Here is a 12,237-nt window from a genome sequence, read left to right on the forward strand (position 1 = left end):
ACGATTAAAAATATAATAATCATACAGATGAGGGTCTACATTTTAATAAATAGTCATTTGGAATTAGCTTTGTGTGATTATGTTCCGTATAGAACCTCTGGCAACAATACTGTGTCCTCAAGATAATTTCTAATCAGATTTTTTACAGCAACCGAGGAGTAAGCAGCACGTAGAGGTTGATTCACAAGAACGCACGACTAACATTGAGATTACATCCTGATGTTGAACCTATTAATACTTCATGGCCCTCTGCCTATTAAATTATATCTTTCCTTCAACCTGTACAATTTGTGTGCATGCGGAATCCTGTAGGTAAAAATGATTTTGCTCTGTACTTGTAAAAGTAGGGAATATATGCACTTTATGCACATAATAACATTTTATATATGAAGAACAGATGGGGGGTAGATTATTGTGTGAAATCAAATTGAGAGGATATTAAATAAGAAGAGAGCAACGAGAGCACATGCAGAGCCACGTACACCCAAACGCTGGAAACAGATACACACTGCCAATAATGCAAAAAAAACCAAAAACCACTATTATGGAAATGCTGTAACATGTTATATGATCTTGTTGCAGTTATGGAGAATGTTAATAAATAAAGATCAGTCTTAACATTATTCTTTGTGCTTGAATAGAAAAGGTCCATTATTAGCAGGTTTCTGTAGAGAAATTGGTAGCACTGGAAATGAGGCATACCCGAGAACTCACTGGGTTTCACCCAGAGTCCCCAAGGCTAAGTGCTGCTTCCCTGTGTCTCTTCTCTCTTTCTATGGGTAAGTCAAGTGGTGTTTAGCAAAGCCCATTACCTACTATTAATACTGTCTTGGGCTATACCAGCCCCTATGCACAGCTAGCCCTTTCCCACATACGGCTAGCCATGCCACTTCCCCACAAGTGGGAGAACTCAGGGTAGGCTGCCCTGGAAAGTTCCTGCCTATGGGCATATCCGTGCTAACTGGCAAGCCACAGCAATTATAATAATTCCCCATACCTGCTCCGTACACACATCTCATATCCAATACAGGCGCTTACCATACGCATGTTTGACCTCTCAAGCCAGAGTATTGATTTGTTTCTAACATACTCTGATTTAGATGAGCTTTATGAAAATGCCTAAAACATATCTGACTCCAAAAAAATATGTCCCTATTAAAAGAGTAAAACCATAGTTCTCTATGAGAGAGCAACTATGACAAATTCAAAATGGTGCTGAGACTAATAAAGTAGTGGAAGGCTTGTAAAAGTCCTCAGGTTGGACAGTGATTGTCAGTGGGGAAACATCATGCTTTTCATGTGGATGGCAAACTGTATAACTGCACAAGTGACATCACGGCTGGTCCTAGACGTGTAATATCAGCTCCCATAATATTCACGGTAGGGCATTTACTCTGCCCTTGTTATGGAGGGAGCTGGCACAGTACCACTCTCTACTTATATGGCATAAAATAAAATGTCTTGTGATATTAACAAACTTAAAAACCATTAACACTGGTGTTAGTCTACACCTACTCCACTGACATCATAGGTTTGAACTATTCTTTTACATTACAATACTACTGAAAAAAGGTTGGAAACATCATTTGGTTTCATATGATTAATATTTTGAAGCATGGGTTTTTTTGAGGCTATTTGGAACATGGTGATGCATTATATGTATATATGATATATATATATATATATATATATATATATATATATACATATTACAAGTTAGCATAATAATACTAAGTAGTGTATTGTTCAAAAAACAATTAGTGGATCATCACAGTAGTTCAACTGTACATTATAGAATGTTCATAGACACACAAAGTTATCAACATTCTATGCGTGTTTGCATGGTTTCCAGTAATTCTTGTCTGCATAGATCAGGCGAGGTTTGCTCAGACATTGGGGTTTTGAAGGCGTCCACGACAATACAGATGAAGGGCACGGGAAAACAAATGTCAACATTCCCTTGGGAGGGCAGAACTTGGTATAAAGCGATGCAGATCATCACATCACATGACTTCGACCGCTATAATAAAGTGAAGTTGTACCATTGCTCTACTCACACTATAAGCATGTGTGTTCATTACTAAAAAGCGGTAAAATGTATTACCAGGGTCAGACATTCAGTTGTTTCAGGTCAGATGGTAAGTTTCACTGTTGAGAAATCTTCGAAACATTAATTTCTTCCTTGCTTTTAAAAGTCATAAATCCACTTAGAGAAGTTCAGCAAACGTAGTAAGTCCTGCAATGTCCTAATGCTACTTGTTATAGGGGACACAAGCTGGCAGTATGACCGTCGCGCAGGCAGGTCCTGCTAATGGTTCAGCAACATCCCCTTCCAGTTCTGTCCAACTTGCCTTTTCGGGACTGTAACAAATAGTCGAAGACTTGTACGCTCCCTAAAAACAAAAGACCATCACAGCAATCATGAAAACCTTGGTTTTGGTAATAAATTACAATATGTGTTCAGTGGTGCAGAATATTTTATAAAAATAATAATAAAATAAAAGATGGCCAATAAATGACTGCTATTATACACCAGTGCAGAAACTTTAGCTATAAGAGAAAATCATTTAAAAGCCATATGATTTTTAGGACTATACATCTGAAAAATATACCTCTTGCTAAAATTGTCATTTCACTAAAAAACCATAATTTACCCTTATAATGTTATTAAATGGTATTGGAGCCAGACCAAGATTTGTGGCAACCCCTGCTTGATCATAGGTGCAGTTAGCAGTGTCAGTGATACGCATGGTAAAAGTTGGGATATCCAGAAATCATTTGCAGCTTCCTATGCTCTCAGATTTGCTGTAACAATATCAGTTTAAGTTCTTCACTTTGACTTATATTTTACGCTTAATGAAGCCCCCAATACCTTCCTATGCTCTACCCTTTGCATTCACTAGCAGATCAGAATGTCTACGTTTTGGTCTTGAACCCAACCTCTCTGGGAAGGTGTATGGGGATTAAGGAGCTTTTAAAGGGCCCCTGAGAAAAATTACAGAACTCTAATGGAGATTGTAGATTTTTTTCCCTTGTCACCTGTGTTTCAGAGACAAAGGGATATTGCAGCACAACTGGATAATAACTGGATTCAATTCTCTATTATTTTTTTCTAGAAATCCATGAACGATGGCATCATGACCTTTCCTTTTCACACAGTTTGTCAATTTTATTTTTTCTGTCTCTTGCCCTAAATATCAAAAATTGATTTTCAATGTATGTATGATCCCAATCAGCTGGATGGATGAAGAATTGTATGTTTATTAATGACCTTAAACCCTGCTAACAAGAGCTACTGGGTATTCCTTAAATTGACACTTACCATACTCCAGCTGTAACCTCCAACAAGATAAAACCTATCATCCAGAACCGCGCACCCTGGACCACTGCGACCTTCCAAAATAGGCGTCTGTAAAATATTCCACTGATCTCCTTTTGGGTCATAACACTCCACAAGCATGACATCAAGATGGGAAAAGCCTACAGAGGATAGATGCAAACATTGGTTATATATAGTGCCGGATAGTTAATGTACATTATGTACTGATATTTATCCATACAACTTTAAGACATAATATACATGATGTTCATTATGGGCCAGGCAGTGGGAAGTCTTGTCAGTCTAAAGTAGAAGCTGTCCAACACTACTCTTGTGAAGCTCAGCTAGCAAAAAGTACTTTTCTTTTGTTTTAAAATATCTAGCCGAGCGTCATAGGACTTGTAATTAGACAGAGAAGTGTATCTACGCTGTCCTCACCACCAGCCTGGAATGGTATGTTTGTAGCAAGCCTTTACTGGTAGATTTTACTAATTACATGTATTTAATACGTATATTGAAAACAGATATAACATATATTACACAAAATGTAATGTGAAATTTGAATTGAATCTTACATTTTCAGGCCACTTTTTTAAATCTATCTTTATTTTCAATAATCACCTTTTACAACAGCTAGATTTGAACCCAACTATGTGATCTTTTACAGGTCACAATTGCCAAAAACAGCATAAAACGAGGATTATTCTGGATGAATGATCTCCCTACCTAACTACACGTTTAGATGCTGTTATGACAAAGGGGTCATGATGTCTTCAAGACATTTAAATTGAATATACCCTGAATTTGTGGTTTATATTAAAATGACATCAATAGCAAACCCATTGAGCACGCTGTGAGTTTGCTTTAAAGTACAATCCTACTTTCAGTGTTTACAGAAATAAAACAAACTAGATGTTTTACCTTTTAAATGGTTCCCTCCGATTGCATACAGGCGATCATTCATTACTGCTAAGGCATGGATTGCCCTTTTAGTGTTCATATCTTGCTTTCTGGCCCAAACATCCATTACGGGGTCATAGCAATATAACCACTGGACATATTCTCCATTATGTACACCGCCTGCAGATACAACATATTATGACATTTACTTATTATTCTTATTATCACCATCACAACACTTCTTACAGTATGAGAAAACCAGAAGGGACAGAAGAAGACAATACATTTTATTATTGTATTATCAATACATTGCGTAATAACCACACACCCTACCAACACTGTAGGAAACGGGAACATTTTTTTTAAAAAGTTGTTGATTTTTTATCTTAGCCTTTGGGTACCAAATCCTTTAATTCCATTCATGATGTTTCTAAAGGATCAGATTGAAGTTTAGACTGGAAGTATTTCATTAGGAAAGTGGGTAAATACAGTATATGAATAACCATATGTCTGATACAACATTTATGATCCTTTCTGTGTCTCATCTTGCTGACAAATCCACTTTGTTAGATGGAACATGTTCACGTGGATATTTAAAATGATTATACATATACGTATTGATTTTGTTAACGGATTGGACCAATTACAATCTACTGTTCGCAGTTGTTGAATAGACCACAACAGTACAAAAAAATAAAAATAAACCATGATTTTGTTTGTAGGATTCTTAGGTTTCATACCGGATATGTATATTTTGCCATTGTGTACCGCTCCTGCGTGAGCTGCCAGAGGCTGTGGCAATGAAGATACGTAACGCCATTCGTTGGTCTCCAGATTGTAACACTCCACGCTAGACAAATAACCGGTTTCATTCCTTCCCCCGATTACGTATAAGTGCTTCTCCAGCCGGCATGCATAAAAACTGGCTCTCCTAGAAAAGAGTATGTACCATTTCACTTGGATGGATCCTATTTGCATTCTTCTCTTGGAAGAAGTCTCATATTAGCCTGCCTAATATATGTGACTTAACACAAGCTTAGAGTGCTTTCTCGTGGTAATCACTACCTCTGAAAGGATCTGCAAGTCCATATGACAAAGTGAAAAATGAAGAAGATAATTTAACAATAATAAATGATCTTGACATTCTCTATCCTTATGGTCCTTCAAGGGTCATTGTTTCCAATTTACTAAAAGAACCACATCATCAAATTTTTTCTCCAATTATCTTTTTTTTTTTTTTTGGGAGAAAAAAAATATGGAACTTTTACATGACAATCTGTAAATGAAATTTGACTCGAATCTCCCTAATGGATCTATTTAATGAACAAGGTGTGGCATCGTTCCAGAAATAGAAGCTGTAAGCCTTATCTACTCTGGATAGTAATGGCTTCCTTAGTTATTGTTATCTACTAATATGTTTTGTGTACAGTATTTTATCTTAAAAACAATTGTGTTCTATTATCATCTATCTTATATTCGGAGACTATCGTATGCGTTTATATTTGTAGTCGGGAATCTTTTCAGCACACATGAATTCAGAAGAGTACCAAACAAACACTGGAGTGCATTTGGCAGAACAGGATTGCATTATAAAATGTACATCTATACTTTATATGACAACACAGTTGCTTTTAGTCCTGTTATTAATTACAATGAACTAGGATGTCAACTGTCTTGTAATTCTAGATCAAATTATATATTACAGAATACTTGTGAAATGTTATTGTTTTGGAATGTTAACATTTTATACAAATGCCATTGGAGGACTAGACTTTTTAGTGGAATGTACAGGGTAAGATTAAACAGCCTTATAAAAGTAAAGATGGGAGATGCTATTAGCAGATAACACTTTTATATCTATTACTATAAAATGGGAATAGTTATATAAGAACATAAAAAAAAAGCATTTCTATTTTTCAACGTAAGGCCAATTTTGCATACTTTAGTTAATATGTTCCCTGGCATACTAGATAACAAAAATCTCTACTTTTTCTATCTTTAAGTAATGTCAGTCCAACACATACAATATAAGTGATCACAAAATGCGTAGCCTTATACGGAGGATAATGGAACTTGGGCTGGTATTATATTTGTTTCTGCATCTATTGATTAGGGGATATCTTGTTTTGATTATCAATACAGCAATAGCTTACAAAAAGATTAACATGATGGGTATATATGTTATATGTTATATATATAGCTGGTTAATGAGACCTACCTTTCTTGCATGGGTGGTAGTTGTATCCAGCTGTTAAACCTCGGATCATAGCGACTTACAAAGTTTGTACTGTGCTTTCCTGCCAAACAAAATATTTCATGGAACATGAGGATCTTAAATAATATTTACATACAAGATCATATATTAAGCACATACTACATTTGTGTCTTATATACATACATGGTGTCAAAATGACTTTACGGCACAGGACACAATCCTGATGGAGCAATTTTTACAACAATGCAGTAAAATATAGACTTTTGGTTTTATTTGGGTACCAGAGACTATATTAGAACTTCATGCATAGAAAAGCATATTCAGCTATCAAAAACACTTCCATAAAAAGCAACATTATATTTTCAATTAATTAACCCAAAACACCGTTTTGGGCAATAACATGATGAGCTCCAACTCAGCACATAAAACTATTATAAATACTAAAGGTCTACTCCAATGAAATAGAATGCTCCAAATCCGGTTAATAAGAGTTAAGTAGGGTGCTATATAGTGCTAATATATGCATCACACCTGTAACTGGGTACCCCAAAAGTAGGATTAAATACAGCTTAAAAGTAATTATACTTTCCCTTTAAACACATGAGCGTTGTGTGCCACATAAATCAAATAACGATACATTTTTCAGTCTATGTAACACTTTTGTAAATCTGCAACAGTTCTGTAAATCTTAAAGCCAGGCTTCAAAAGTTCTTTTAAGTTAAATTAAATGTAATTATGGCTCCCTGATACAGAGTGTGACTTTTATGAGGTATGGATTCAGAGTAAACTTTCATGCATTCTGCCCCCGTCACTTAAATTGCTAAAATAACCTTTGTTGACACACGATTCGGAAATTTCAGCACAGAACGCTGGATATCCAGCAAACCAAAAATGTTCATTGGTATTAAATAAAATACAACCAATCCAAAAGTACAGCCAAAAAGCTAAATTGAAAGCATATAATTGTATAATTAGTTGAGTTGTTCAAATATCTGCGCTGCGGATGGTACTGAGTATAGAGTCAGTCGCTGTCATGAATACTTGATTCACCTAGAGCTCTCCAACACCACTTGGCACTTCTCGTTGGGATTGGTTAACAAATAGATTCCTATATCTTAACGGATATCCTGACATAAAACGTTTTAAGGATAATGAAATATGAATAAATATTATTTATCATTGATTAAATCTGAGAAATTCAGAATTAAGGAATGTGGGGACCATACTTGGCTGTCTTGGTGCATTACTGCAGTGGGACCTGAGCCGTGTCACTTTAAGGAATATCATCCCATGGAGTGCAAGGGTGATCCTTATAGATTTAGCATAGAAACACAGAATTTGATGGCAGATAAGAACCAGTCGGATGTAAAGACTCAGACCTTCATCAATCCTTGGTCTCATCTTAGATTCAGGATTAACAAATACATACCTCATACAAGTTTAAATCCCCTCACTGTATTGGCCTCTACCACTTCTGCTGGGAGGCTGTTTAACTTATCTACCGGCCTCTCAATAACGTAAAAAGCACTAGTTTCAAGACTCTATATAGTAAAACTGTTATTCCAAACTTCACTTTAATGTGTTTTTAAAGGTTCATATTTGTAGCCTTTCCCCCCCCCGTCAACACTTTAAAATATTAATGTATTTTGTACTTTTGAAACTACTCAGCCCAGCATTAGGATGCACTGCAATTTAACACGGTCTAGCAACCTTTTCATGTCTTTCAACGGATTTCATTTATTAAAATAAGATTATTTAAATGGAATATCTTGGGCTGATGTTTCCCAGCGTCGCCATCATTTTAGATTATGCTAGAGGAAAAGATGAATAAAATATGACTGCATGGTTTAACATTGATGCAAAGATATGTTTAACTCTCAAAGGGATTAAAATGGTTTGTAGATATTATTGGCTACAATTTTGACATTTTAAACAGATTTTGATGAAGTGGGGAACTGATTGGGTTATCTCTATTTCTTAAAGGAAAAGTGTATAGAAGGGTCTAATACTCAGCCCGTAAGGGATACAGTCTTGAAGAAATATTAGGATCAGATATAGCACCCTGATTAAAACCTGGGTGATCCTTTTAAAAATATGTGATTTGAATCCTGATTAAGTCAAGTTAAGTTGAATCAAAACACCCTGCGTTATAGAGGCTATAATTGCACAAGCCAGTGATGGCTCAAGCTGAGCACCTAGCGTGGCCCGTTTGGACTGGAGTGCAAGCCGGTGTCCACACCTGCTATAACTCCTCGTCTTTAAGGAAGTATTCTAGCAAAGCATGTACTCATATGTTATAAAGTATTTTGTTTTGATTCTACTCTTCTTTTCTACTTTTGTAGATGTACTGGACATGAATCAGAGAGAATTGTGTAGAGATGTTTCCAAATTCAGCAATTATTTCTGATCTTACAGTCTGGTAACACATGGGTATGACAACACACAAATAATTCTAAAGCTACATTATAACTTACAAACAGAAAAACATTCACCTTGCTGACAGACGTACAAACTAGAAAAAAGTGATCTGTGACGTATAAATACGGTAAAGTTACACGTTTCTTACCATTAGGATTCCACTGGTCTTCTCCTCCTAGCACAAACAAGAAGTTCTCCACTTCCACCACACAATGATGTGCACTGTTATATGGCATGACTGTAAAACAAAATCGCTTTCATTAAAACTATTGAAAAAAAAATCATACGAAATCATACAAAGTTATATAAACTTAAAAAGTCCTGTAAATGGCCAAAGAGGGAAACATTTTCATTTTTTTGTGTGAATATGCACAACACATACATTTTGTGTGAATATGGCACAATGCAAATGAATAAAAAATTGTAATTAGGAAGACCATGTATTTTATTAACACACTGTTATTTATAAACATGTTTTCTATACATATTATTGTGTAATGTATTGATTTATCAGTTTATTCAATTGATTAATGTTTTCACTAATTATACATTCTTTATTAAATGGATTATCATTACTATGTATTTGCCAAATATTTATTGTAATTTATTTATTAAAAACTTTTTTCTATGATTGGAGGGGAAAAAAATGCTTGCTCCTACATTTTTGGCTGGCTCCTGGATCCAAACCAAATTTGTCAACCCCTGCCCTAAAACAAAGATATGTTTGTCCCGTAAAACACATTTTAAAGATAGGATTGGAGGCTTTTGGACAATAAATAAATATGCCCGCATTCAGAACCTCTGCCGCGGATAACATGTTCCTTATATTAATGGTATTCACACTGCTTATTGTTGTCATGGGAATCTCACACTTACGGGTTACCTTTCAGTCCTGCAAAATAAAATATGCTTCCATTTATTAGAATTAGTTTAGCCATGGCAGACATGTCATGTCCTAGGCAGTATATTATACCTGTCCATAAATGTCATGTCACATCCTTGAAAACACACAAACAACACGGCTATCATATCATGTAAAGTGGCTGAGGCATTAGTCACAAAATGATGTCCTTGCTCATCTCATCAAATGGACACCTAAAACCTAGGCGAGGACAAAGAGGAAAACGATGTGCATGTTGAGGCAGGGAATTTATTGCTGGACACGGATCAACAGAGCACTTACAAAACCAGTGCAGTGGGAAATCAATGTGACACAGGGCCAGCTCTTTCTCCATAAACTTCTGCCAAAGCAAAAAAAAAAGGCAGCCGAACTCAAATGTGATTTTTTTCAGCCATATATCTCTCATTTCACATGATTTACTATCTTCCGCTTGCAAAATGCAGCAGTGCAATATGGAATGTTTAATGATAATTCTTATCATTTTGATGCTACAGACTCTTAAAACTTGGCCAAGAAGTGGGGTGATTTATTAAATTTGCTCGCAAATGCAGATTCTACAATTTAGACCATCAGATTTTTTTCTTCCATTCTTTCTAAGAGTAGAATGTTATCATATAAATAAAAAAGGTTATCCCGTCACCTACTAATGCCAGATAATGTGCTTATTCTTTAAAAACTGAATACCTCTGCACTCTCGGAGCTGATGTTTCATTTCCAGTTTAGCTTTGACTAGTATTTTTTTATTACCTTCTGAATATTTACGTGTCCCTTAAGTTAATCCATAGTTTTATAGGCCTAAAAAACAACACATTGTCTGTGTACAAGTTGCAGTCCGTCCCTCTTTTCTAAGAGTTCAAAATATTTGTTGGGTGTAAGTGTGTCATAGTGTACTACAGCACCAGAAGTCAAGGTAATATGCATAAATAGGTTTATAAATTAAATTGTGTAAGTAAAATAAGTCATTCGTATACTCATTTAAATAAATAGCTATCCAGATGACAAAAAGTGATTACAAGTAATAAACTCCTATTTTCTAGCTGCAACTCTAAATAACCCCAGTGATTCCTCCTTCCTGTTTTTAAGTAGGAAAAATCTTGATTTTCAGACACTGTCCTGTCAAGCTAGCCATCTGTCCCACTTTTGTGGACATTGTTGATCATGGGTTGATTGGGGAGATCAGAAGATCTCTCTCGCCCTGCCCTCCGAGCTGTAGAATCAATACCTACACTTTTATACAAACCTTAACAGCAGTTCTCCACCTGGTGGCCTACAGAAGTGTACCAGGTTTAAAGAGAATTCATGGAAAATCACCCAGAATGCATAGATTTACTTTTATTTTTATACACTGTATATAAAACATCAGCAATAAGGTTTTATGCTAGTTTAGTTAAGATCATTATCAGTAGCAGTAATTAAATGCTAGAAGTATAGGGCTAGTCCAAGATCTGTAAGGTGAAGTATGATGAATATACTTAAGGAATATGATAGATGATAGATAGATAGATAGATGATAGATCGGCATATTTATTTTCATAAATAGTTTATTATACAGCAGTGAAGTCAATATACACCATCTTCGTAGATTCTTGCTTTGAGGATTATTATTTCATAGGGAGAAATATTAGAAAACAGAAAGGCTGTGACCCATCTGATGCATATATGTATATCACCGATTGACCTTAAAGTCTGTAATGTTCATTCATTCGCTCCAGCAGGATAGGTGTTAAAAATAACTTCTGTAATCTGTCCTGAAACGCAGCACACTATATGAGATGGTAGCGTGTCAGTCAGTGAGTTAGAGGGAAAGGGTAAAGTGAAGCTAATCAGGATGAAATGAGATTAAAGGCTGTCTAATTTTACAGCAACTGTGATCCATCAGGCACTGTGAAAGTGACAGTGGAAATGAATGATGGAGGCAGACAGGTGGGGTTGTACATTTCACTGATTTATCCTCAAATGCACTGGGCCTTATTTTATTGAGTGAACATGACCACATTTATCATTACTGTCATCTAAGCCCACTTCCCTCCATTTAAAAAGGTCACTTTACTAGAAAGGAGTGCACATGGACAGTGCAGGCTCTTTTGAAACATCAAAGCCAATAGCATATCTCACACCACTTTCGGTAGAATTCAATATTAAATGAGGGAGCCAGAGAAAATTCTAAGCATAAAAATTCTCATAATCCTCATTTATGTTAAAATCACATAAAAATGTTTGACGGGCCAACTCCTAAGAGAAACCTTAGACCAGACCTTGGTAAGTCTCACAGAGGAGTACTTGCACAATTCACAGTACTTTGGAAGCTGGAAGATGCAGAATTAGCCACCAAAAAAGTTGCTGTGAGGTAACCCCTGAGTTTACCACAGTTAAAACCTAGGGTAAAATAATACACTCCTTCTGTGTAAGAAAGCACATTGCTTTATGCTATTGGGAAAAAACCTTATCGTTCTTATTCGTTAGATTATAACTTGATAACATATT

General features: G+C 35.7%; 1 protein-coding gene across 1 annotated transcript in view; it reads right to left on the reverse strand.

Annotated features, from left to right (window-relative positions):
* Positions 1-2,186: 2,186 nt before the first annotated feature.
* KLHL14 (kelch like family member 14) overlaps positions 2,187-12,237 on the reverse strand; it is a 32,224-nt gene continuing 22,173 nt past the window's right edge. The window contains exons 3-8 of the mRNA XM_053467454.1: positions 9,001-9,090; positions 6,438-6,516; positions 4,960-5,150; positions 4,241-4,399; positions 3,323-3,480; positions 2,187-2,393 (exon numbers count right to left, since the gene is read on the reverse strand). Of these exons, the coding sequence (XP_053323429.1) occupies positions 2,253-2,393; positions 3,323-3,480; positions 4,241-4,399; positions 4,960-5,150; positions 6,438-6,516; positions 9,001-9,090 (818 nt within the window). The 3' untranslated portion in view covers positions 2,187-2,252. The remainder of the gene's footprint in view (positions 2,394-3,322; positions 3,481-4,240; positions 4,400-4,959; positions 5,151-6,437; positions 6,517-9,000; positions 9,091-12,237) is intronic.

Source organism: Spea bombifrons, chromosome 5 (assembly GCF_027358695.1).
Source record: "Spea bombifrons isolate aSpeBom1 chromosome 5, aSpeBom1.2.pri, whole genome shotgun sequence".
Classification (NCBI taxonomy): Eukaryota; Metazoa; Chordata; class Amphibia; order Anura; family Pelobatidae; genus Spea; species Spea bombifrons.